This window comes from Rhinatrema bivittatum, chromosome 14 (genome assembly GCF_901001135.1).
Source record: "Rhinatrema bivittatum chromosome 14, aRhiBiv1.1, whole genome shotgun sequence".
Lineage (NCBI taxonomy): Eukaryota > Metazoa > Chordata > Amphibia > Gymnophiona > Rhinatrematidae > Rhinatrema > Rhinatrema bivittatum.
In genome coordinates, this window is record NC_042628.1 from 36,727,806 (window position 1) to 36,753,354 (window position 25,549).

General features: G+C 44.7%; 1 protein-coding gene across 17 annotated transcripts in view; it reads right to left on the bottom strand.

Annotated features, from left to right (window-relative positions):
- The window catches only part of MAPK8IP3 (mitogen-activated protein kinase 8 interacting protein 3), a 135,845-nt gene that overhangs the window by 4,010 nt on the left and 106,286 nt on the right, over positions 1–25,549 (bottom strand). For 15 of the 17 annotated variants that reach the window (XM_029576792.1, XM_029576803.1, XM_029576808.1 and 12 more), the window contains 12 exons: positions 22,226–22,411; positions 20,398–20,587; positions 18,506–18,628; positions 17,678–17,758; positions 17,298–17,365; positions 15,046–15,194; positions 13,891–14,062; positions 12,338–12,451; positions 11,108–11,146; positions 6,216–6,395; positions 5,069–5,212; positions 3,066–3,980 (listed from right to left, as the gene is read on the bottom strand). In XM_029576792.1, coding sequence (XP_029432652.1) covers positions 3,856–3,980; positions 5,069–5,212; positions 6,216–6,395; positions 11,108–11,146; positions 12,338–12,451; positions 13,891–14,062; positions 15,046–15,194; positions 17,298–17,365; positions 17,678–17,758; positions 18,506–18,628; positions 20,398–20,587; positions 22,226–22,411 — 1,571 coding nt within the window. In that variant the 3' untranslated portion in view covers positions 3,066–3,855. Of the gene's footprint in view, positions 1–3,065; positions 3,981–5,068; positions 5,213–6,215; positions 6,396–11,107; positions 11,147–12,337; positions 12,452–13,890; positions 14,063–15,045; positions 15,195–17,297; positions 17,366–17,677; positions 17,759–18,505; positions 18,629–20,397; positions 20,588–22,225; positions 22,412–25,549 lie in introns of those variants that run through there. The other 2 variants (XR_003852636.1, XM_029576806.1) reach the window with 2 other exon arrangements.

The following is a 25,549-nucleotide window of genomic DNA, read 5'->3' on the forward strand; positions in this document are numbered from 1 at the left end:
AGGTGAAGGTCAGAGCCAAAAGAGGGCACAGGCCTCTGAGGTCCATCTGTGGCTCCGGCTCTGGCAAGTCAGAAGCCACAAACAAGTTAAGCCTTCAACAGGGATGGTGATAACAAAAAAACCCTAATTAGAGAATAAAGAGGGGGAAGAGAAAACCCATTAAGGTACACTTTTGAAAAACCACGAAGGAGAGATCAAAATTGCACTAGAGCTAAGTGCAGCATAAAACAGCAGCTGTTGAAGAGTGAGAATATGTCCGACACTCACTGCAGAAAATGAACTGAGGCAGGGTGTGCTGGGAATGCGGGAACTACTGAGTCTTCCCAGAGAGATCTACAAGAATTTCCTAGCACAATCTCAAAACCATGTCCGTGTTGGTGCCATTACCCATGGGTGCAACTATGGTGCACTGTCTGCCTTCAAAGGAACTATTGTTTCAACTCAACTATTATCATCATCTTTGTTTTGCGTCTTCACCCCATATTTTTTTTCTGGCCAGGTTTCTTGGATTCTAGACAACAACATATAGGGTAGTCTTAGATTTTATGTTACTTCATTTTGTTTCCATATTATTCTCTGAATGGGTGGGGCTAGAGCAGATGATCCATTTCATCTTGCCCCTTTTCTTGGTTTCACTTTGCATTTTTCTGGTTAACGCTGCTGCTTTTTATGGGAGCACTCCCGCCCGCTGATCCAGCAGCCTCAAAGTCAATGAGGTTGAAGGGCTTCCCGAATGGGGCAGAAAATGAAAATAGAGGGCTCTGCACGGTTAAGAGTCTACAAAAGTTATTTTCTCTATAGCTTGGCTCTTTGGAGGGCAGTGCACGCTCTGCTGAACCTACACCAGGGCAGCTGCTGTGGAAGGGTGGGATGCTCTGATGCACTCATCAGCAGCTTGTACTGCTGCTGAAAAGGAAATGAGAACTCTCTTGGGACAGGCCAAATCCCAAATTACCAACAAAATTAACATTTTACTAAAACAATAGAGTCTCCTTTTATGGGACCCTGGTAAATCCAGAAAGGCAGCATATACGCACGTATGTGGCCGTGAGCAGATCTAAGCAAGTATTTTGCAACACACGTGTATGATATATACGTGTTTTATAAAATATGTGTATCTGAGCCCTTCAACGAATGCATGCAATGCATTTTTACCTATTTAAAACTATACGCGTGTATATTTTATATGCAAAAGTAAAATGGGACTTATGTAAATCCCGATTTATGTGCACAAATTAATCCGTTTACCAATTAGCCCACCAGTTCACCCAGTCCTCCTCCAGGTCCATCTAGACCTTCCCTGATTCTTCAGCCTGAACTTCCCCCAGGTCCCCCAGACCTTTCACCCAGGCAGTACTGCAGAATAAACACGTTTAACATCCCTTGCGCCAGATCACTGCAGGTGTAAAAATACGCAAGTAAGATGCCAAATGCACACGTGTGCAAGCCCCTACTGATTTGGCCTCTGAAGGTTAATTTCTTTCACCAGCCCATCCTCCCCCCCACCCCCCCCGTTTGTTTCCTGAGGAATCATTGCTTTTGCTCTGTGCTGTACCTCATGGGCTAAAGCTTCTGTTCTATCTTGGTGCCAGATTTCGGGATTTCTTCCAAACGAGGCTCATGGTTCCTTATCAGGAACAAAATGGAGCAGTGAAATTGTTGGAGCTTGGATGGGAAGGAAGCAAAGTAAAATGCTCTTTTCATTGAAACAGTAACCCAAAGCAGTGAAGTACAAAGTAGCAATTATTCATGCACCAGCACACACCGCACCTCAGTGAGGAATAGGGAAAGACAGACCAAGGAGGATTTTGCTCAGTGAGTGAGAAGCGGGACACCAGTTCAATAGTGCTTCTCTACCCACCAGGATGACACTTTCAGCCCAGGAGCAATCAAAGCTTCTCCTTCTTAAACTTCCTGTCCTAAACAAGTATGTAGAAAAAATATGACAAAAGTTACCATGGGCTATCAATGCTGTAGAACAGGGGTGCTGAAACCAGTCCTCAGACCCTCACCCTCCACCCCAACAAGCCGGTCAGGTTTTCAGGATATCCCTAATGAATATGCATGGGAAATATCTGCAAACATAGGAGGTAGTGCATGCACATAGATCTCATGCATATTCAACAGAGATATCCTGAAAACCCGACCGGCTTGGGGGGGGGGGGGGGGGGGTAAGAACCAGTGTGAATACCTCTGCTGTAGAATTATCTGAACTAGAAGGTGGCTGCTCAGCCAGTGCATCCATGTTAAGACCAGGAATCTGTTAGCAATGAACAAGACCACAGCTTAACTGGAGAGGAGGTCAGAGACTAGATAATCACTTAGCAGTAGGAATGAACTAAGCGTTTGCAATGCTAAAGAACAAAGTTATAGTGGTCATATTGGTCTTGGAGAAAACTGGATTTTTGGTAGGATATGATGCCTTTTATTGGACCAATGCAAGATTTAAACTAAGTTGATTTTGTATATGAGCTTTTGAGACCATATTTGTCGTCATCTTTAAATAGTTTTTATATTACTCTACTAAAAAAGTATCATAGCCTGCCAAGAATCCAGCGACGTTAAAGAGGAACAGTTGCTATATCTGAATATACACTACAGCTAGAAGAGCATCGTCACAATTCGCACTGTCTAGCGGTTAGCAAGAGAGAGGAAACGTGAAACTTCTAGGATTAGCATAAGGCAAGTGGTGGGAAGCCAAATTCTGAAGGCACCCACGAACTGGGACTCCCTGGCTGCTTTCCAATTTGCAGTATCCTCTGGCTTTGTAATTTTAAATCTGGCTCCGATCAATAGAGCAGTATGAATGGCTCCCAGGTCTGTTACAGGCTGATCACAGCAGCGCTGTAAGATGAAAAACCATTACAGGCAGAAAAGGTTCAGTTCAAAGGTCCGTATTCCATCAGTTCGCTTGATACGCTGAAGCTGTGCATTTCTTGTGAGTGGGGGGAGGGGGGGGTCAACATCCTCTCCTATTCCCAGTATCCCTGCTAACATGGACGTCTCCTATAATCTTGTGCTCGCTCTGCTGGGGGGGGGGGGAGATCAGAAATATTCTTTGCAGATATTTTCCCAGCACGTTTATTTCATTGTAAGGTATTATAAGGTTAATTGCTGAAAGCATAGGTAGCAGTGTCCCAGCACCTGGTAAATCAGTACATTTTATACTTACAAGATTATAGCTCTGAACCCACAGAACAAGCTCTCTCCCTGTTCTCTCAGACTTTGTCCTTGCTTTCATGACCAAAGGGGAGAAAAGAGCACATTCTGAAATTCCTCTAAAAAGAGAGTTGCCATCCAGCTTGCTGCTCTAGGCATAGCCTGTGCATTAGTCTCGGCTGCTCAGTCACTGTTGCTCTATGTTCTCCTACTCTCGGTTTACAAGAAAGTGAATTCCACTTTGCTGCTTGCAACCTGTCTCTGTCCATCAAGGCCCCATGTTCAACAAGAGGAAGAAGAAAGAGGGAGGTACATTTTAGAAATCAAAAGGCTAAAATTTGGAAATCTTCACTCTTCGTTACGGGGAAAAAAAAATAAAAAGGAAAAATTTCAGAAAATAAGAGAAGGCCGTCAACTCTTGTGTTTCTATCCCATTTTCTGTGGCATATGCAGACTCGCTGTTGTAAGTTTCTGAAGACCTCTGCCAGTCCGGCTCTTGTAGGCTCCGGTGTGGGAATCCAGGGAACGTACAAGATAAAAGCTGCAATTTGAAAGGCGGGGATTTCTTTTTAAGGGGAGCAGGAGTCAGTGCATTTTCTCTGGGGTTTGGTTTCCAGCAGCAGCAGGAGTAATGCAGCAGTTGTATATGTACATCTTGGCATTCAGGAGAGGTGGCTAGGAAGGAAGAGGAGGATATTATTCTGGGATGTACGAGACCTGCCACACAATGATGTGGCTCCTTTCAGCCTTGGAGAGAACCGGCTTGACTTGATTCCCTGAATCTCCTGAATGGTCCTCTGTCTCATCATCTTCCCCATCACCTACAGAAAGAAGGAAAACAGAGTTATGGCACAAGCTCTTGGCCTTAACAACATGTCATTAATCCTAACTGTCTGGCAAAACCTTTCTTTACAGAACTAGATAACATGGTTACTACTCCAGTCAGCAACTCACGATTCTCGTTGCCTACAGATGTGGTGCCAATCCTATAGGTCAGAGGAAAACAGCTCTTTTACCAGAACCAGTTAGACATCCTTAGCACTCAGAACCTAAAGTGTTTGCAATGTCAGGATAGGAATTCTCTAACCGCAGTCAGCCAATAATTAGAGATGACCAATGCCAGGAAAAATGCTTTGCCTTCATGGTCAAATAGCGAGCCATGACTTTCACTGGCATGGCAGTAATATATGGCACATGAGTCAAGCTCAAAGGAGGCCAACTCCAGTCCTCACAAGCCATAACCAGGTCCGTTTTCAGGATATCCGCAATGAATATGCATGAGATCTAATAGCATGCACTGCGTCCTGTTCTAGCTGAAGAAACCCCGAGAGAACTGCATCTCTTCCCATAGTCAAATGCTCACCCTCTAAAAGTAAAGGGGATCATGCTGTCCTTTTAAAAAGCAGCCCAGAGTGTTTAGTTGTAAAGCTCAAGTTCTGAACAAAAAGAGCCTTTGCCCACTATTCAAACACTGGGTGCCAGGATTGGAGCAGGTCACAAATACATCAAGTGGCTATTTCATAGTGCGCTCAGTCACCTCTCACAGACCCAACCCAAAAATCACAGGTGGCTTCCTTGTACCGCAATTAATCCTTGCACATCCCCATGGTGGCCCTCATTGTACCATCAAACTGAAATAGTAGATAGATTATTCTATAATGTACAATATCATTTTTCAGCTTTAACCTTATAGAAAGCATCATGGAAAGAGACCCTTGGCTTGGCCTAAGCATTAGACTAAACCCCATTAAATAGACCACCCAGTATCATGATATTTCTAATTCTGTGATCCCGTCCTCTGTTACTCCATTAAAGAGACCACCCAGTATCATGATATTTCTAATTCTGTGCTCCCATCCTCTGTTACTCCTTGTCATCCTCTCTCTCTTTGAATGCAAGAGGACCTCACCAATTCGGAAATCGATGTAACCCTCGCCTCCACTCAGCACCAAGACATTCTTCAGCTTCTGCCCCTCAGTTTCTGCCGAGGTGGTGCTGGGATTTTCTGAGGGGCTGTCCAACACACTCCCATTCAGGGTCGCTAGAACATTACCTGAAAGCATACAGCCTGTTCAATCAGGATTATAGAAAGCATCACCACTGTTCACACAGTACCATCCAGGAGCCTAACTGTGCAGGAGAAGCCAGTGACCACCCGCAGATACCCATAGCACTACAATCGCTGGGGAACCACCAATAATAAACAGATTCAATCAATAATGCAGGTTTCTCAGCTAAAGAATACATCCAGAATAACCAAACCCAACCAGGGAATGTGTTATCCAAAACATTTTGAATCGTAGAATGAAGAAGCATCTGCCGACGTTTTAAAAGCTATAAAATCAGCCAAAAGGCTAAAATAGCATTAGGTATAACTAACTGGGTGGCAATGATCCTGGGAAAACACAAATTAGATTTTAGAGAATTTCAATTTCTCCTTTCATATATCCAGAACCCTCCTTCAGAACGACACCTAACCAGTCGGTTGCTCAGGATATTCATAATAAATATGCATGAGACAGATCTGTATACTGGGACACTTGGTTTGCATATGCCCAATATATGCAAATCTATCTCATTCATATTCATCTTGGCAATCCTTAAAACCCAATTAGATAGATGCACCTCCAGGAGAGGGTTAGGACACACTGACTTAGTGCCTCTTTAAGCATATTGACAATAAAGACCATTACCTTGATTGTGAAGTACAAATGCAAAGCAGTTACTTGGGAAGGAGTAACTTTACCCCGAGAAGGTCTCCAGACACTACTGAACTTTAGATGCTATTTTATGTTATCTCAAAATAAAACAAATGCATTTTGGAGGGTCTGAGATGAAACTTGAGCAAACTCAAAATAAGACCTAATGACTCCCCTTAATATTAAGAACTTTCTCTAAGCCAGCAGCAGTAGCAGAGCCTGCCAGGGACTCAGTTCTACCCTCACCAGAGGGAGGTGCTGTTGCAGTTGCTGTGGCTTCAGGTGATAGTTTGGCTAAAGCATTGAAAGGCAGGAGAAAGACTTCTGTACTAAAGTAAGTATTGAGCTGATGCTTACCAGGCACAGAGACAAAGAACTTAACAGCATCCCGATGACCATGGAAGCAGAGCTGAGCCTGCGCCATGGAGCAGTAGGGGATGAAACTGCCAGCCACCTTGTCACTGGTGTCGTCGCTGTACACATGGATGACTCCTCCAGGGCGCGTCCCCTCGCTAGATGTTGGCGATGTCTTATTGGCTGAGCACAGGGTGGGAAAGACCAAATTCCAAGGATTAGACAGAGAACATGTACAAGGACTGGCAACGCATAGCAATACATTTATTATTATTTTTATAATGAATTTTAGTGCTCATGAAGGGTTTTTAGCTTGGGCAGTAGCAGCACAAGCTTCCCTTACACACTACCCTGCCAATATGCCTGAACCCTAACTCTGGGGTGGCTTTCCCTTCCGTAATGGTGAAGCAGTCTCCAGGCCTCTCTGCTGAGACTAATAACAGTGGCAATTAGTGCCAAATGGTGACCGTGGGATTCTGGTGATCTGGACACCTGCCCTCTTGGCGATGGACTGAGTCATCCAGTTCCCGATTCCTACTAAGGAGGACTTCGATGTCGCTGTTATTTTCCTAAACCCCTGTTTAGTGAGGTTGGTCTTGATTCCAGGGCAGTAAATTGCTTTTCAATAAAAGGGATTCCCTGTGCTGGTCATCATTGGTTGTTCAGCCTGTTCTAGATGACCATATTATTTCCATTTCAGCTAAGCTTAAAAGCTTAGGAGTTCTTTGGGGCTCCAGGTTTCCTATGGAGACTTATGTGGGGGCAGGTTGCACAACGAGTTTCTGTACAGCTTAAACTAGTCTGCCAACTTCGACCTTTTTTTTTTTTTTTAGATCCTCAGGCCCTAAAATATGTGGTCTCAGCTCTAGTTTCCTAAGTTTTTGACCATTGTAATGTTTTGTTTGTGGGCTTACCAGAGAGACTCACTCATAAGCTTCAATTATTACAAAACAGTGCAGCAAGATTGATTTTTGGAAAAATGAAGGTTTGATAGGGCTTTCCCTCTGCTTCATTCTTTGTTCAATGTCAGGCAATGGCTCAGAGAACCTTCTAGATAAACCGGATTGGTGCAAGTCTAGTTGAGAATGGAGATCTTCCTAGGGCTGTTTATTAAGAGCAGCCTTGACTCAGAAGGTATGTTGGGCTCTCTCTGTTGGAGCCCCTCGGATGTGGAAGAGCTTGCTGATTTCACAGTTAGATCAAAGCTGAATTTTTAAAAATTCTGTAAGCAAGTGAAAGCATATTTATTTCCCAACACGGTGTGAGTGAGGTGAATTTGCAATGATTTTTTTTTAATGTTTGTATTTATTTTCTATGTTATTCTTCTGGTTAATTCTTAGGTTGCTTTATTTAGGTTTATTTATTGTTTTTAATTGGCTTTTCTTGATGATTTTGAGTGTTTGTTTGTAAACCACTTCTATTGTTTTTCTACTGATTATGTGGTATATAAATTTGGTTAAAAAAAATAAATTTCTCGAGTACCTTTCAGATGGAGATGACTTTCAAGTCACTACTGACCAGCACCATATCTGAATCGGTGACTGTAACCCAGATCAGTCATCTGAGCCACTCAGGGCCCCCTACTCGTGAGAATATATTTAATATGAAAGGCCCCTGAAAATATTCGAGATCTTCCTGGAACAAACTATGAAATTCTTGAAATCACGATAAAGTGTGAATTGATCAAACCTTCTCTTCCAGATCCCATTCCCTATTTAATGACTCCCCATTCTAGGTGTGTCTCATGGCAGGAATGGTACAGGGCTTAGCAGGATAAGCCACCATGGCTCTTTGTTCTCATATTAATTCCTCTCCTTGATACAAGGATCTGAGTGTAGCCACAAAGTTCATGCAAATTGTAACTGTTAGCAGTTATATATTGGAATGAAGGCATCAGTTAACTAGAAGTCTTCTTCACCGTTCCTTATGTGTCAGGCTTTCTGTTTGCATCTTTTGCACAAGAAAATGCCACAAAGGGATTCTGCAGGCAAAATGCCATAGTTACTTCTAGATTTTCTAATGCACTGCAACTGCTTAAACCAAGTAATAATGTATTAATGGCTGCATACCCTAAGTCATAATATGAAAACTGGTTTTATTCAGGATATTATTCAAATGCCCCAATAAGTTTTCTTTGCAGATGTATAATGCAGGATCCATTATGACCCTGGTCCCTGCTGGCTGACCTGGATGGAGAAAAATGATAATACTGTGCTGCTACATTTTATCTCTACAGAATAATGTAGAAATGATTAAAAAAACAAAAAACAAAAAGGGGAAACTAATATGATTAAGCAAGATTCAAGAAACCGAGCAATGAGAGAGACAGTGGTCAAGCACAGACAAGAACGGGAAAGTGATGGCTTGCACAGCTCGTCTGACTCTGATCATCCATAAAAGGATTCTATTGTAAACCACAATAAAAAAACTCACCAGAGTTTGAAACTTGGGCTAATAAATAGAACCTTGGTATGAAATATGCAATTTGAAATGCAGAACTGTTTTTCCTACTTTTTTCTGCATTCTGTGAAGGCCCTCCCTTTGTATTTCTTTGGGAGAATATCGGTAGGAACGCCCTGCCAAGGGTGCTCTGCTGTCTGCATTTTGTAACAGGAACAAAATACCGAAAAAGCAGAAAACAACAAGATGGATTAAAATAAGCCAAGGCGTAGTTTAGTTGGCTGAATAACTTATCCAGCTATACTGTTCCTACTGAGGAGCAGCCCTAAAGTTAGCCGCATATATTTATCCGGCTAACTAGGACTTTAATCCAGCTATAGTCAACGAAGCAACTAATCAGCAGCTCTCTGCTGAATATCTTAACTTTAGCCAGAGATAACTTGTCTACACCCTGCACTGCTGAATATCTGGTTCTAGTACTAACACATTTTCAACAAGGACAAGTTGTACATTTAGGTCAAATTCAGACAAGTGGGAGATCTAAAAGTGCAGTCTTGTACCTATACACACATTCACCCACTTGACCAATTTTCACTGCTAGACATCTGAATTACCCACCCCTTACTGCACCAGGAATTCAGGAGACCAAATTGTTAAAAGGTTTTAGGTGCCTGACCTTTGGAGTTAGTTCTCTAAATGGGCCTGTTTGAAAGTTTACTAGGGTTATAAGTTCTTAAATCTGGGATGCTAAAATGTAGCTGACTCTGGGGGCAGAGTTAGGGTGCAGAGCACTGCTTTTTCAGCACTGGGCCCCTAACGCAGGAGGCTACATTTAAGGCTTACACTTAGGTGCCTAAGTCTGAGGGTCCTAAATTCATGTACATTTTCAGGTGAAACTGAAAATAGCTCCCTAACCTAGGTGCCTAAATTTAACACAGCTTGTTGTTGTTTTTTTAATATATCAGCCTCCTAGGATTTGTAACTAGACATCTTGAAAGGCCGACCGGATCGCAGTGTCCGGTCGGCCGGGGTAATGTGGGCCCAGGCCCACGAATAAAGGCGGGTACGGGCCGAGTCAGAGTGCCCGGTGGGCACCTGAGAGGCCAGGATGTGGGGGGGGGGGGGGGGGGAAGGGTCAGCAGGAGGTCGCGAGGCGGCGACAGCTAGGCGGGGGTAGGGGCACGGGCTGGGTGCGAGCGCACGTGCGTTCGAGCCGGGAAGTAGGGGGGTTTAATTGGCTGGGGGGGGGGGCGGGACAAAGCTGTTTGGCGGGCAGGGATTGGGGCTGCAAGGGTCTCCGGGGGAGGGTTTATGCGGGCGTTGCTCAGTTGCTCGTGGCTTCTGAGCGGCAGGCTTCGTTTTCCCTCCAACCCGCCCTGTTATTTCTGTTATTGCTGTTATTTCTGTTGATTATGTTGTTGTTTGTTCAATTATTGGGGGTTTGTCGTCGCAGCGGGGTGGTTCTGGCGGATGGCCCGAGCCAATGCAAGTCAATTATTATGTAAAGTTGGTCGCCATTTAAGGGGGGGGCAACTGGGGGCTGTTGTCCGAGTGGAAGGCCCCTTGCTAGGAGAAGGCGGGGGCCGCATTGGCCTGATTCCTTGCTCGCCAGCGGCGGGAGTCCACCGGATGAACCTCTTGCTTAATGGCGGCGGAGGTCTGATCTTGGTGTAGGGGCCGGTGGGGGTGTTTGAGTCGGTTGGCTGGTATTGACCGCCTGGCTGAAAGGCGGCGGTCAATGGGGGATGTTGGGATAAGTTATTGTTAAGCGTTAAATGTTATAAGGCTCGGGTCTCCTGGTCAATAAAGCTGCGGCCCTGTTTTTACCCAATCTTTTGTGGTGTCAGTTTGTACAAAGGGCGGTTGTGAGTGAGTGAGGTCCTGGATGCCCATATTATATTTAAGTCATCTAATCAGATGAAGCTTTAGATGTTGAACACTGATTACAAATCTGCTTGCTATTATCTCACTTAGACACAATCCGGCCTATGCTCTCTGGTGGCAGTCTGAAGCCCCAGACGCACCTGCAGAAGGATCTAAATCTTCTGTAACAGATACCACCAGAAAGTGCAGAGAATACTTTACACTTGGACATCGTGAGCTTTGAGCTTTAATGTTTAAAACTCCTATTACCTAAATTAGACTGGTCTGCAGGATCTGGTGGAACATGAAGTTATCATGCAGTATTCCTCTGTTACAGAAAGCAAAAGAGCTTAGGAGAATTTGTCTCGGATGACAGCATGGGGGGTTCATCTCTATATCTAGTGAAATCTGTACTGGCCTTCCCTTTCAGTCTTGCTTTTCAGCAACAGCAATCTGCTGTTCCATGAAGTCAGACAGGTTGAGTAATGGGTAGGAGTGCACGAGATGCTTGGGACCGCAAAATGCCAAAGCCTCTCCTGGTCTCTTCTAAAGAACTGCCCTTAACATTAAGGAAAGGATGAATGAAATGAATGACATTTATATGACCTAGCAGACCGAGGTCCACAACTTACCCCTGAGCCCAAGAAGCTGGCCCCGGTGGAGGACCACAGCTGGTAGAGGCAAGGTGAGGAATCCAAGAGAAGGGATGGGAGAGAGAGAGAGAGAGACAGGTGGGAGTGAGAAGAGAAAGGCAATTATTAGGAGAAACCAAAGGGAGGAGAGTAAAAGTAATAATCAAGCAAAGAAGCAAAAACATTATTTGCGTATCTGTAGTACTTTTGCCGTTAAATACATATCTATTCTGTTGTTGCCCCAGAAAGTCTTCGAGAATTTAACAGAAAGGAAATTGTTACAGGAAACTGAAAATCGGCATTCACAAAGCTGGAAATCTAACTATGTGCCTGATTCATCAATGTCTTTTCCCATAAATAGAGAACGGGAGAAAAGCCGCAGAGAAGCAGGGCCCTGGAAACTCCAACCTGATGGACCAGTGACTCACTGGGCAATCAATTCATGTTTCTCACTGCAAGAAGTCAATTAAAAATAGAAAAAGACAAACTCCTAGGATTTGTTCCAGCTGCTATAATTTCTGTTTATCTCAGATGAAATCTGGTACAGAAGGCCATCTGTAAACTGACAACACAGTATGAAACTGCCAAATTATACACTGGCACGCATGTCCCCTATCTTCCTATTAACAAACTGATGAAAGATCTTTTAAGTCTGGGAGCAAGAGAGCAATCCTGCCTATAGCATCTCCCTATAAATCTATCATCTTCAGCTGTCAAACCTTTCCAACAAGGCGACAACACAGTGCCGTCGGCAGAGAGCTGGGCAGCTTTCCCAGTGTTTAAAGGAGCAGCTCGGACATTTCCTTTGAAGCCTTCACCACTAGCCTAGCCTCAAATTTATTTTCGTTTACGATAAATGAGCAAAGCTTTGTTTAAAATTCACCAGTGGAAGCAGGACACCTGGGTAGCTTCTGCCCTGATGCACTGCAAGCTTCTATGGCTTATGCCAGGCAGCTAATCACTAAAGCCTTGTCAGTGTGATCCTGGAAGCAGGGCCTGTGTACATGGAAATCGTCCCCCAGTCAACAAAACAGTCCTAATCCCTCCCCTCGGCCTTAGCACGGGTGTAGCCTAACCCTGGAAGCAGTACCAGCAGGTGCCGACTGCAGCAGACACACGAGAGGTTTTCCAGAAACTCATCTAAGCACCCAGAACCGTTTAACAAGCTCTTTGTGTAGCAAGCAAAGCCTCTTGTAGCTGCAGGACAATTGTCCAATAAGCATCACTTACTCTCGGTTAAGGGGATGGAGATGACGACCCCGTTTCCTGTCCCCACCCAGAGGCGATTCCCAGCGATGAGCAGAGCTGTGATTCGCACAAAGGAGAAGCCCAGCTTTCCAGTGCCTGCCAATTACAAAAGAGATTTTACAGGTGGAGTCAACAAGGAAGCCGTCCTGCGGTATCCAGAGAGGCTCTTGGCACGACAATGAAGTTCCAGCACATTCCGTTAAAACCATCCAGGGTTGAGGCAAACTGGATCACAGGAGACAGATTGAACTGCTTACTGCTTACTTATTATACCAAAAGCTGCAAGGGGTTAAGGGAAGTTTACCCCAAGGTACAATTATCAGAGGCCCAAGACACCGGAAATGTACCTCCTGGATGAAAGGGGGAGTATGAGCGAAGCATTCAATTATTTGAAAGGCTTCAATAAAGTAAAGAAAGGTGAGATTTTCCACAGAAAAGAAAACTCAAGGACAAGGGGGTCATGATGTGTAGTTGCAGAGAGGAAAGTTCAGAGGAATCATGATAAACGACCTCTTTACTGGAAGGGTGCTAGATGCCTGCAGAGGTAGTGGCAACTGAAACGGAGGCATAATTTAAACATACAGAGCATAGTGGGAAGGGGAGGAAGGAGAACGGCTCAGGCATATGGAACTTTAGATGGCCAAAGAGGGGAGAATATAGACCAAATGCTTTTAGTGTTTCCTCTACAATAAGGCATTTTTTTTCTTGTGTGTGAGAGAGTACCGGGGTTCTACCCACTGAATCCCATGGGGCTGGTGCAAATACATTGCTTCAGAGAGTGTGTAAATGAAGTGGCGTGGAGACAGAAGTGTCAGAGAGTGTGGAAATGAAGTGGCGTGGAGACAGAAGTGTGGGCAGGCATTTTTGGCTTCTTGTACTTAATTTGTGCTGCCATTACAGCCGGCACATGCTCAGTGTAGTTTCCCTACTTTTTTTTTTTTTATAGGAGGATCAACAGCTCCCAAGTGGCTTTTCAAAAAGGGGTAATCAGACTCATACACAGGGAAACGAGGACCCAAAATGCTTCATTATACACTCATCACTACCCAATTACTGCCTCCCAGCTTTGAACAGCGATAGAGTTAATTCGGCACGGCTTCCTTTCAAGCCTCGGATTGCGTGAATCACCCCCCACACTGATTATGGATTTAAAAGTAGAAAGTGTGACCTAGTGGTCAGAGCAGTGGGCTGAGAACCAGAGAAGCCAGGGCTCAAATCCTCCTTCTCCCACCGATGATTCCCGCGACCTTGGACACTTCACTCTCCGAAGCTTCAGTTACAAACTCAGGGCCTCTTTTACTGAGCATTTTTCCCCACACACACAGAGTGGCAGAAAAGCCTTCGTAAATCAGGCCCTTAGGTTGTAGGCCCTCTGAGGTTTGTAACTCACCTTGAGTTCAGATTTGTGGTAATTAAATCTTAAATCCGAATGCTAAAATAAATAAATGCAGGTTTTCTGGCTTGTCTCAGAGCTCCCTGAGGTGATTTCATAGAACCTGCAGCAACCATGGTCAAGGTGCAGTCCTCTCCCCTACCTAACATCTTGCTGACGTAGGGCTCGATGTCCACGTCTTGCAGGTGCTGGTGGGTGTGGGCATGGTACAGACGCAGCGTGGAGTCCAGACGGATCGACACCCACACGCCGTCTCCAATCCACGCCAACTGACGAACTTGGCTCTCCCTTCGAGGATGAGCATCGAAGGATTTCTGGAGAGCAAAAGGGGAAAGATGGCAGAAGGTGAGCTTACGTCAACCACGCTAATAAAACTGCTACAGATTCCCACTATTCTCCTTGCATTTTTGATTGGCTTAAATATTTACAGAGCAGAGTCTGGTATGAGGAAGATGTTCCTGGCTCCCTCAACATTACCTGTTGAAGTTCCTACTGTGTTGACACCAAACCTGCAGGCACGTTTTGTACAACACAAAGCGACTGCGATATGTACAGAGTCAGGAGTTTGTATAACGAAAGGAGGGCCTCTCTGATTGACTAGCACATATCAGAAATAATCTTTGCAGGAGGGGAAAAAAGACTGACCAGGCGTTAAAAGATACAACGGAGGCATTTACTGTTTCTATGGCTTCTTCCCTTCACATAGGACAATTGGCAAATAGTTAGCATCAGCCATAAACTGAAGAGAGAGAGCTTTCTGGGGAAGAGAAGGGATGTGGGGTTAAGTGTCGCGCTGATGCTCCTTGTGACCTTGGGCAAGTCACGTCACTCTCTCCACTGCACCAAGGACTGATTTACTAAGACCTTTCTGCCACTCTATATCCACGGGGAAAAATGCCTACTAAATGAGGCCCTTAGATTGACGGCCATCTGGGAATAAGGAGATCCCTACGAAAGGAGGAATAAGAAAATCAGTTACATTATATGTGAACAAATTCCTCAGAAAGATAAAAGGTGAGTTAGGAGTCCTCCTACCAGTGAGAGGGTTTTTGAAAGAAACCCAAGTGCACCTATGCCGGCAGACATCCTGTGCTTCTGATCTGCGGGCAGGGAAAAAGAGGATTCCACCCGAGGACAGCAAAAGGAGGGCTCCTATTATCCCTGCCAAGTCAACGACACTTTCTGGGCGAGAGGGACCTTGTGCACCCCAAGAGACATAGCTTTTAAGCAAAAAAATAATAATAACAGAAGTATCATTGCCTGCTCCTCCTATTCGCAACCCCCCACCCCCTATTACCTCGATTTGCATAGTCTTGGGCTGAATAACATGGACTTTGTTCTTGTACCCGCACCAGACCCTGTCATACACAACAGCCATGCAGCGGATGGAGTGGTGCGTGTGTCCCAGATCCATAAGGTGATAGTTACTTAAATCCCACTGACCGTCTGCAAAGAGACAAAAGAGGGCAGAGAGAGAGTAAGGAGGTGTGCAGGGCTATAAATTGCATGATGCACACTATTTATATCAATATTTGAATGCCCTTTGCATTGTAATTTGTGGTAACACATGTCTCCACAAACTTGCAAACAGCATTGGGACATAAAACTACAAACTGAGTTGAATGCAATGAACATACAACAATTATTGAAACAAACACATTGAGACCAATATTCAGATGGACTGTCCAGCTCAGGACTCAGCCAGACAGACTATGGATTTTGAAGTTTCCCACCGCTCTGAAGTTAAGTTAATCAGATAATTATCCAGCTGATTGTGCCAGACTGCAGATCTAAAGTTAGCCGGATAAGTTTGACTAACTAGGCCTTTGTCCAGCTATATTCCATAGACAACCTAATTGGCAGCACTCTGCTGAATATTGAAACAATTTATCTAACTTTATTTTTAGCCCCTTGTCTATGCCTACTACTTCTCGATTCTCTTGATCCAGCTACTCAGCACTTAAAGGAGCAGACCACTCTAACATTTAAATACAAATATATTTCCTGGCTTACATTATGGCTGAGAGGAAGAAAGGAGGACAGAGGCTGATAACATGAGAGGAAAGAGGGGGAGAGGAATGAGACAGGAATCAAAAGAGAGGTAGGAATAAGAGAAGGAGAAGGGAGAAAGAAACCATGGTTGACTTGATGACAGGAAATGAGAGTGAACGGCAGGATATCGTGAAGAAAGGACCATCGGAAGCTGGGGAAGGGAGTGCAAGGATCCCTGGGAATCACACAGGTGGAGGAGGAGGAAGAGAGGGCCATCATGGACCAGGGAGGGAGAGAGGATGGTGGTACAGGAGAAGAGAGAAACCATCAGAGATTGAGGGGGCGAGAAGGAGAGAAGATCATCCTGGGAGAGAGGACCACCATGGACTGTGGGGATGAAGGATGATGGAGGGAGAGGTGGCAACCATGGATCGGGAGGGAGGGAGAGAGAATGAGGAAGGAGACAGAATAGGAAGAGAGAGAGGACAGCTAATAGTTAGAGAAAAGATGAAATGAAAAGACAACCTGAAGGTCCATGGTGAACGAAGGGAACACATGCGTGTATACGTGGATTAAAAAAATAACGACCCTTTCGAGAACCCCTCGGAGCCCCCGGCATCCCGAAAATTTGCTGTAGATAGGACATGGGAAGGAAAAGTTTAAAAGATTTTACCTCGATAACTCAGCAGTTACCTGGTAAAACTGGCAGCTGAAATGATCCCTCCCCCTCTGCAGGTAAGGAGGCAGCACATGGTGGTTTCATGCAGCGTTGCCCACACTGTGCACCTGCATCTTAAAATTACGGAAAAGCAGGTGTGTGGGGGGGGGGGGGGGAGGGGAGGGTCTGCAAAACCTTTGGAGACTGAAAAGGGGTCTGCGCTCCCATACAGGCTGGGGAGCCCAGGATAAAATCTTTTTAGAAAGAAAAAGCCCATGGTTGCAGGGTTCCAGAGGGAGCCCTCGTGCACGACCCCCGACCGTGCAATGACTGCGCCAAAATGTAAAATGGGAGGAGATGAAAAACAGAGGGGGGGAAAAAATCCTTGGGGAGTTGCAAATGGAGGCTCCAGGGGCCAGAATCCCAGCTCTGGTTCCAACTGAGTTGGAGGCACAAAATGCAGGGTAAAACAGATGGGCAAAAAAAAAAGCAGTTATTTGAAAGTTTTGTGCAGTTACCGAAAACAAGAAATATATACTTTTTAAAGACCTTGCGCCTTTGATCTCCTTGGTTACAGGGAGTCGGGATTTATAAAAGTAAAGAAAGGTAAAACTCCGGGCAAGATCGGTATCGTGTGTCAAGGAAATTTAATTCCCAGCGCCAGCTGCAACTCTGAAGGTGCCTGACAAAAGAGGTTTAATCTCCCCCAATCTGTGCACGTTATTAAGTGGAGAAAATGAGCCAGAACTCCGGATGAATCCTTGGACTATTCTAGTCATTCCAGGTAGCGATACAACTGATCAAAGTGCTAGGAAGCCCTGTGGACGGAGGGCAGCACCGACCCGCCTCTGCTTCAGGGCTAGAGCGGGCCAGCGCTCAGCTAGCATTTCAATTCTTACCTTCGCCACGATGAAATATCGCCAGGGTGCCATCTGCCAGGGCCACAAGAACTCTGCCCTTCACGTGCCTGGAAAGAAAAGCACCTTTGATAAACCCCCCATGGCCAAACACAAACAATTTGCTAAATTGTGGCCATCCACCGGTACCATCGGGGGGGACGCGTCCTTCTGCTCAGTTTGGGCCCCTGGTAAACCTGCAGGGCTGGAACGGTTTATTCTGGGAGTTTCAGCCCTGGGGCTCATTGTGGACCCGTGGCCAGCGCCTCCCCCAAACCCGCCACGGGGAAAGGAGGTGGGCATCGTGCATGAGGGACTTGCTCCATATCTGCAGCACGGACTAAAGGGGGTTAAAGGCAAACGAGGATGTCATTGGCACTTACACCAGGCTGAGCACAGAATCCTTCAGCTTTATCGAGTGCAGGCATTTCTTCCAGTTGGACACTGCGGAATGAACATACAGCCTGGGAGAGAGAGCAAAATGAGATTCATGTGCAGATTATTATTATAATAATCCTGGACACATATACGCATATTCATAATCTATTTGCATGCATGTTTAATGAAGAAAGATGAATGCCCTTTTTTTGTGCTGCTACACACCTTAGTTTATAAACCATTCTACATTTTAGGCCTTTTTTTATGCTCCTATACCTATTGCTTATTTAAGCTATTGTATCCCGCACCTTGGGTAAATTTCTTATTCTCAATGTCAATACTAATACATTTCTTACCGATAAGGTAAAACTAGAAAGCCAGGAGTTCTAAAACCACAAAAGCAAAAAAGCCCGGTTTCCTGCTCCTGGACCTCGTGCCGCTCAACGCTTAGCGAAGCTGGAATACATTCAGGACATCGGAGGATAGGCCTGCTGAAGTTACTAATGCAAGGGCAGAAAACTAGTGGCCCAGTTCACTACAGTAATGAATGAAACATGCTCAGTAAATTCTTCTGTCGTATAACAGCATCCCTAATGTACAGGGAGGATTTCTAGCCCCTTCCTGCATTTCTCCTCTGAGCAGTTTCCTCGGGACTTGGAGGATAATCATCTCGATTTGTGGTACACCTGGGTAAGAGTGCGCTGTGGTGCGCTACTGGGCCTTGCATCTACATCAGCTAGCATGGGTTTCTGCTACTTTCAACCGCTTAATAACCTACTACAGAGAGGAAGGCAAACCGGAAGGGCACAGGAGTAAAGTGCAGAGATCCCTACCATCCGTTCTGGGCTCCCAGCCACATGGTGGGAGCAGAGCTGGTTACAGCTCCAAGGCTCTCGCTGCTTGCTTCCTGCTCCTTCTGCGTTGTGCTCGACTCAGGCGTCTGCTGTCCACTTTCACTAATGCAAGGAGAACAATCTGTCAAGTTACTGCCCAGAAAACCCCACAGGTCTCGCCCAAGTGCAAAGCTGTACAAAATCCGAACAAACAAAAACCGGACACTTGCAAAGACTGGAGGCAGCAAGACGGGTTTGACAGGGCATAATAAATGATATTCTTACCAACAGTTTAATACAATTGCTCTTAGCAGGATATTTTTTCCCAACTAACACCAGGCTTTTGATAGCGCTCCCTCTTCAAACCGATCAGTATAGGTTAACACATTTCTAAAGGCAGCTGGGTTTTGCTGGGGGCCAGTCATGCCTTGGAGGGGCGCACTCAGGCCTGGGGAGGGAGGGAAGGTTGTGGCTGCCCATCATGGCCAGTAAGGATTCCTGGAAACCCTCCAGGTAATGCGGCCTGGGAGGAGGCTTGAAAGATGGAGGGCAATGAACAAACCAACGGCATCCCTGAGCAGCCACTGGACCAATGATACCCAGGTAGAGAGTCCATCAAGCTAGGTTGAGAGAACATTGCCAAAATCTCATCTTTGGGTGAGAGTTTCCTCACTCCGAAGGCCTTAGACAGATAACTATTATATTATCCATCTATATGGCTTTTGAATATGCACCTCAAGGATCTTCCCCCAACAGGATAGTCTTGTGTGCACATCCAAAATTTTGCCGAACGTGGCTCTGAATGTTTATTTAAATCAGGAAATGATCCTGCCCACCTTCTTTCCTAAACTGCAGACTCTGCTGGAAGAGGTGGCATCACATCCCTAGAGTGTAAAAGAACCTTGTCCTGTTTGGATAGAACAAAAGAAATCAGAGCATCCCCTCAGCTCTTGGTCTCCTGGGACCCAAATAGAGAAGGAAGGCCTTTGAATAAGCATAAGATGACTGACTGGACTTCTGACTATACATCCATCTGCTGTCAAAAAGCAATGCCAGAGCCATGTCCATGCACAGCAGGTCAGGGCAATGGCTACTTTCACAGTGTACGCTGGGTCATTCAGAAATGTGTAAGGCAGCCACGTGGAATTCAGTACATGCTGATGTGGTCCACTACTGCCTAGATGTTGACTCCTGTCAGTACAGTCATTTCGGTCAGCCAGTTTTTAAAAAAAATCCAATTAAAACATAGGTGATTAAACTCCTGCAATCATCCAAATGGCGTTATCCTGCAGAGGGTAGAAGGAAGGCGACATCAAGACAACCCTTAGCTTGAGAGTCCCCTTATATGGGACTGTTCCATCCTATTTGTCCATGGAGAAAGCAAAGTTGCTTACCTGTAACTAGTGTTCTCCATGGGCAGCAGGATGAACAGTTCCTCCCATCATAGAGTTTAATCACTTCTTTATGTTGCATGCCATTGGCCTTGACATAGACTGAGGGGGCTTCACTGAGCTCCACTTGGCATAATGCGTACTGTATGTATGCAAAACCTTCTAGGCTTCTAGCCAATGAGCGGACACGCTCTATATACGGTGACATGAGATGTCACGTGGAACTGTTCATCCTGCTGTCCACGGAGACCACCATTTAGAGGTAAGCAACTTTGCTTTTTGTAATCATCAGTAAGATTTGTTGCTTTTACTAATCCTAGATCATATGTTCACCCTCCTCCTCTCTTTGAAGGAATGTGAAATCACTGCAGGTGTTGGCAATCCGTCGTCTCTGAAAACCAGGCAGAGATCTTGCTTTGCTGTCATTTAACCCTGACAGCAGACAAAAAACATTGCTAAAAACACTGACCTCATGCTATTCTTCTCTACAACCCCCCCTACCTGCTCAGTCTGCCGTTCACTGCTTGTGCTGGGGCTGGATCTGTAAAGATGTGCTCTGTGAGTGGACACTGCCGGATCTGTGCCGGTTCCCTTTCACTTGTACTGCTTTCAGGTACCTCCGTTGCTTCGGTTGCTTCCTCTGTTGATTGCGATTGGTTGATTTTTCCGTTGCTGCCTGTGGCCACCTCACCTGCAGAAGAGGAAGATATGAGGGTGACTGGGCAGTGAAGGACTATAGGAGGAGGTAAGTGAAATCAGGAAAAAAAAATCCACGTTTGTGATTATTCATCTTGCCGGTCAGCCACTGCTGTCTCCACGTCCACCAGCCCTCAAGTGGAATGCAGCAGAGACAAAAGGCTAAACCACTGCTTCCAAGGAGGCACAGGCTACTGCTCCAGATAGGTGGTTAACGTCACCTTAAGAAGATCTATGTGGACTGTGGGAGGATGAAGGAAATGCCATCGCAACACTATACCAAACACAGGGAAAAAAAAACCTTGGGAAAGGGTTATGTCATTTGTTCTTGACAGAGGGAAGCTTATGAGATAACTGGGAAAGAGGAGTCATGGGGCTTTGTGCTAACAGAGTCAGCAATAATGAACTTTCAATTAATTTGCTCCTTCCCTCTCAATCCCTACAAGGCCTTAAATTATATCTTTCAGCTTGTGAAAGAACCCTAAGCCTACAAGACTTTCACCTTTCTAAAAGTATATCACAGATTTTCCTCCTGGGACAGCAAAATAATCCACGAGATTTTTCAAGATTCTCTGGCAGATTTGTCAAACTTTTGCAGCAATTATGTGGCACATTTGCATAATTTTGCATAAAATTTCACATTTCTCACTATGTAAAAAAAAAAGTGTCACATTTAAACCATATACAAACGTATCACAATCAACTATTTATCATGTAAAGGCATGTTTCAAACCTTTAATTGTGAAACGTCACTTTTGATTTGGATTGAAATACAGTGCAACCGTTCTTTTTATATTTTCTTGAGAAAATCCTCATCAGCTTTCCGAGTATATGAGCTTATGCTCAGCATCAGCAGATTATGTCACACTGGTAATTGAAATCCCGCCCACGCGAATGCACTACTAGATCCTATATAAAAAAAAAAAAAAATCTGTGCCAACTGTGGGACCGAAGCAGCTGCAGACGTCCACATGACATCCAGGCCTTTGTCAGCTGGTGTAGGGTTGGCCTTTGTGGGAGCCTTTGTACAGAGAGAAAATTCTTCTAAAGGGACATTGCTCCATCCAGAAATGATTATCAAAATCTTTGGTTTGAATTAAAAAAAGGCGTTTTTTGAGGGCTCAGACCTAGACTGCTTTCTCTGTCCACACCAACCAAACCTCCTCTCTTCTTGTTTCCTCCAGGACAGGAGGGGTTAAGGGGCGAACAACAGAAGGGAAGGGACTGACTCTTGTCTGCACCATCCTCAGCCTCATCTCTCCCCTTCTGTTTACTGTCGGGGAGAGAAGCAGGCAGATTAGTTGCAGGGGGCTGGGTGCAGCAGGTTGCAAATTATGCGGCAATGGGAAAATGATGTGGTTTGTCCTGGGGTGCAGAACCACAGGAGCTCAAGGGCAATGGACATTACTGCATTGCTTCCTATCCAAGACCACACTGGAATTCTGATAGAGGGATGGCAGGGGAAAAAAAAAAAAGCAACCAAGTACATGGGAACAAGTATCTAAATAGATTTATTTTTTTTACATAGGATCTAGCAGTGCATGTTAATAGAGCGAGATGAGAAGGATTTACCATGGTACAGGAAAAAAAAGACAAATCTATGTGAATGAAAACCCTGGATGCTGTGACTCACTCTGCCCCTTGTCCAAAATAGGGGTATCTCCACGGGAAGAACAGTTGCTGCGTGGCACGTTGCATCGTGTTGCACAGCCCACTAGGGTGATACCCGCCAGAACGCCATCTGTATCAGCAGAGTCCTCCGGGTTCACATCACCTTCCAAAAAGATTTCTCCTGCTGGGTAGTCACTATCACTGGCCGCTGAAAGGAAAACATCAACATAAACATTTCAAAAGCTTTGAACTATGCCATATCTCTTAGCAATATATGAAGGACACCTCCAAATTTACTGTATAAGCCCAGCACAGTTCCAGCGGCACAATTCCAATTAAAGGCTGTAGCATGGATGTTTGCATGAAATTCAAAAACATATACATGAACATACTACAGGAAACATCTCACGCCGTGCCATGGAAAAATTAGGTAATATTTGCAGTACTATAGTGATCAATCCCCATGCTACTTCCACAGACACAAGGGATCTGTCGCATGTTCTCAATGCTATCAGACGTACCATATGCTCCAGCACTATCATTTATTCTACACTATAAAGTGTACTATGTGCGCAAAGTGTTCCAATATATGCGGATGATAAATATTTTAAACTAAATAAATACTGCAGCCCGTTTTAAACAATGGTGTAAGGAGCAAATCTCACAGTCAACTCCATGAAGGTCATCATTTCTTGTCTCGAATATCACCGTGAAAGTAAAAGTGTACGGGTTACAATCCATAAAATGCAACAGTCTGCCCAGTTGAGATTTGTCCACTTCGTGCATATATAACACCAACACACCCTTCCTCCATGTTTTTTACCTGACCTCTCAGTTTTTCTTCTATCATTGCCCTGCCTATCTGTCCCATGCATGCCCAAAATCTGTTAAAGTGATATCTTCCACCACCTCTGTTGGTAGAACATTTCATGTCTTGTCTGATTCTTACAAGACCAATATTTATGCCAACACCCATCCCTCTAGTATCATGTTTTGTAATAATCTCTACAGCTACCAAGGTTAGTGAAGCCGTTATCCAATAATCCAGCCTCTCCATGCACATTGTGGTTTGGTTTTAAACACGGTCCCTGCAGGTAAGTCATGCCAGCCTCCTTGGAAGCCCGGTGCTGTTTTGCCACTATTGCTTGGGGTTATAACCACCACTCCATGCAGGTTATGCCAATGCCCTCTTGGAAAATCAATTCAATTATAGCAGTGCTGTTTAGAGTTGTAACTACCGCTGTGTGCAGGCTGCCCGTATGCCTTCCTGGAAGACCAGTACAGTTATCCCACTGCTGTCCTGGGTTCTAACTGCTTCTCTACGAAGGTTATTACAGTGAGCTTCATTACCATTTCCTTTGCCACTAGGGATCCTCCATGCTCATCCATGCTCATCCTACGCTTTCTTAATTCAGTTACCATTTTGTTTCCACTGCTTCCTGCAGGAGGGCACTCCATGCAGCCACCACCTTTACTGTGAAGAAATATTTTCAGATGCTGCCCCTTGGTTCACCTCCCAAGAGCCTCACACCATGACCTCTTGTTCTAGAGCATTCTTTCCTCTGAAAAAGATGTGTTTCTTGTGCCTGATTTATACCTTTCAGGTATTTAAATGTTTCTATCCTATCCCCCCGTTTTTTTACTTTTCTCTAGGGTCTACCTATTTAGCTTCCTAAGTCTTGTGTTATAGGGCTTTTGTTACAGACCCTTCACCATTTTGGTTGCCTTCCCCTGGACTGCTTCCAATCTGCTTATAACCTTCTGGAGGGATGGCATCCAGAATGGACACAATATTCTAGCTGAGGTCTCGCTAATGATTTGTACAAAGGCATTATCACCTGTTTTGTTTCTGCTAGCTATGCCTCTTCCTATGCACCTTTTCATCCCTCTGGCTCTGGCCACAAGCTTTTCACACTGTTTTGCCACTTTGAGATCACCAGATACTATTACCCAAAGGTTTCTCTCCTGATCAGTGCACATCAGCTTCTCACCACCTATTGTGGACTTCTCCTTTGGAATTCTGCACTCCAGGCCCAATCAGCAACGCCCAATACCAAGAAGAGAGGTCCTGTTGCAGGGCCGGCATGGAGCTCATCTCTCATGGCCTGAGAAGAGGAGACCCGACGCAGGGCCACCATGGAGTTCATCCCGCACAGCCCCAGAAAAAGAGTCTCATCATAGCAAGGAAGCCCAGAAGAGAGGGAGAGGCCCTGATAGAGTGTGTGGGAGTGAGAAGCCTGTGCATGTGTGTATATGTGATAGAGCGCATGGAAGTGAGAAGCCTGTGTGTATGTGCGAGAGAATATGTGAGAATGAAAGCCTGGGTAACAGTGTGTATGGGAGTGGGAGCCTATGTGTGAGAGAAAGCATGCAAGAGTGGGAGCCAGTGTAAGTTAAAGCGTGTGTGTGAGAGAGAGCCTGTATGAGGGAGGAAGGAAAGAAGACAGGAGGAGAGAGAAGAAACAGAAAAAATAAAAGAAACCTTGAAAAAGGAATCAGGAAAAGACAGACAAGGGGAAAAGAGAGATTGGGACCAACTGATTAGAAATTAAGATCAGACAACAATAGTAAAAAAAAAATAATTTTGCCTTTCAGCAACTGGAATATGCCATCTTTGAGAATATGAATTTCTTATATAATTGTATTTTGTTTTTTTCTTCAGTACTCCACTGTTCAAAGAGTCTGGTTTCTTGAGCTTTCCATTTCAGTCTTGTGTGCATATTTCTGTTTCTAATTTGTAGTCCCTTATTCTGTATTAGGTAATGGTCTGTCTTTGTTGCGCTTCTGTGACAGAGATGAAGTATTTTGGCTAGCATGTAGTTTCTCTGTATGGATTTATAGCAGCCTGGCTTGTTTGCCCAATAGGTGGTGTATTAGTGTTCTAGGGCCTGGTGTAATGTTTGCTTTGCTGCCTTTTCATAGATAAGGTTGCTGCTGTTTAAGTCCTGAGAATTACTGTTCTTATGGTATGGTATGGCAAGGTTCAGGGTGTTTTATTTATTATATTTTTGTAGGGGGTTTGTGTTACTTCATAAAGTGCTTGGAAGTGGAGGGAGTTTGTTTTGCTATTTCTGAGGTGTCACCAGAATCTGAATATATTTTTTTGCATGTTGGATTATAATATGAATAATCCTAGTTCTCCTCTGCACCTGTTGCAATTCTTATGATTATTGCTGTTTTATTGTAGTTATGATATATTCTGCATTTTTGGAAAGATTATTCATTAAAAAGTACATTGATATTTGTTTTATTACGTGATTGGATCTGATGTTTCTGATAAGTGTTCTTTGTTTACTTTTATATGATATTGTGTATTTATAAACTGCAATAAATATAAAATAAAATT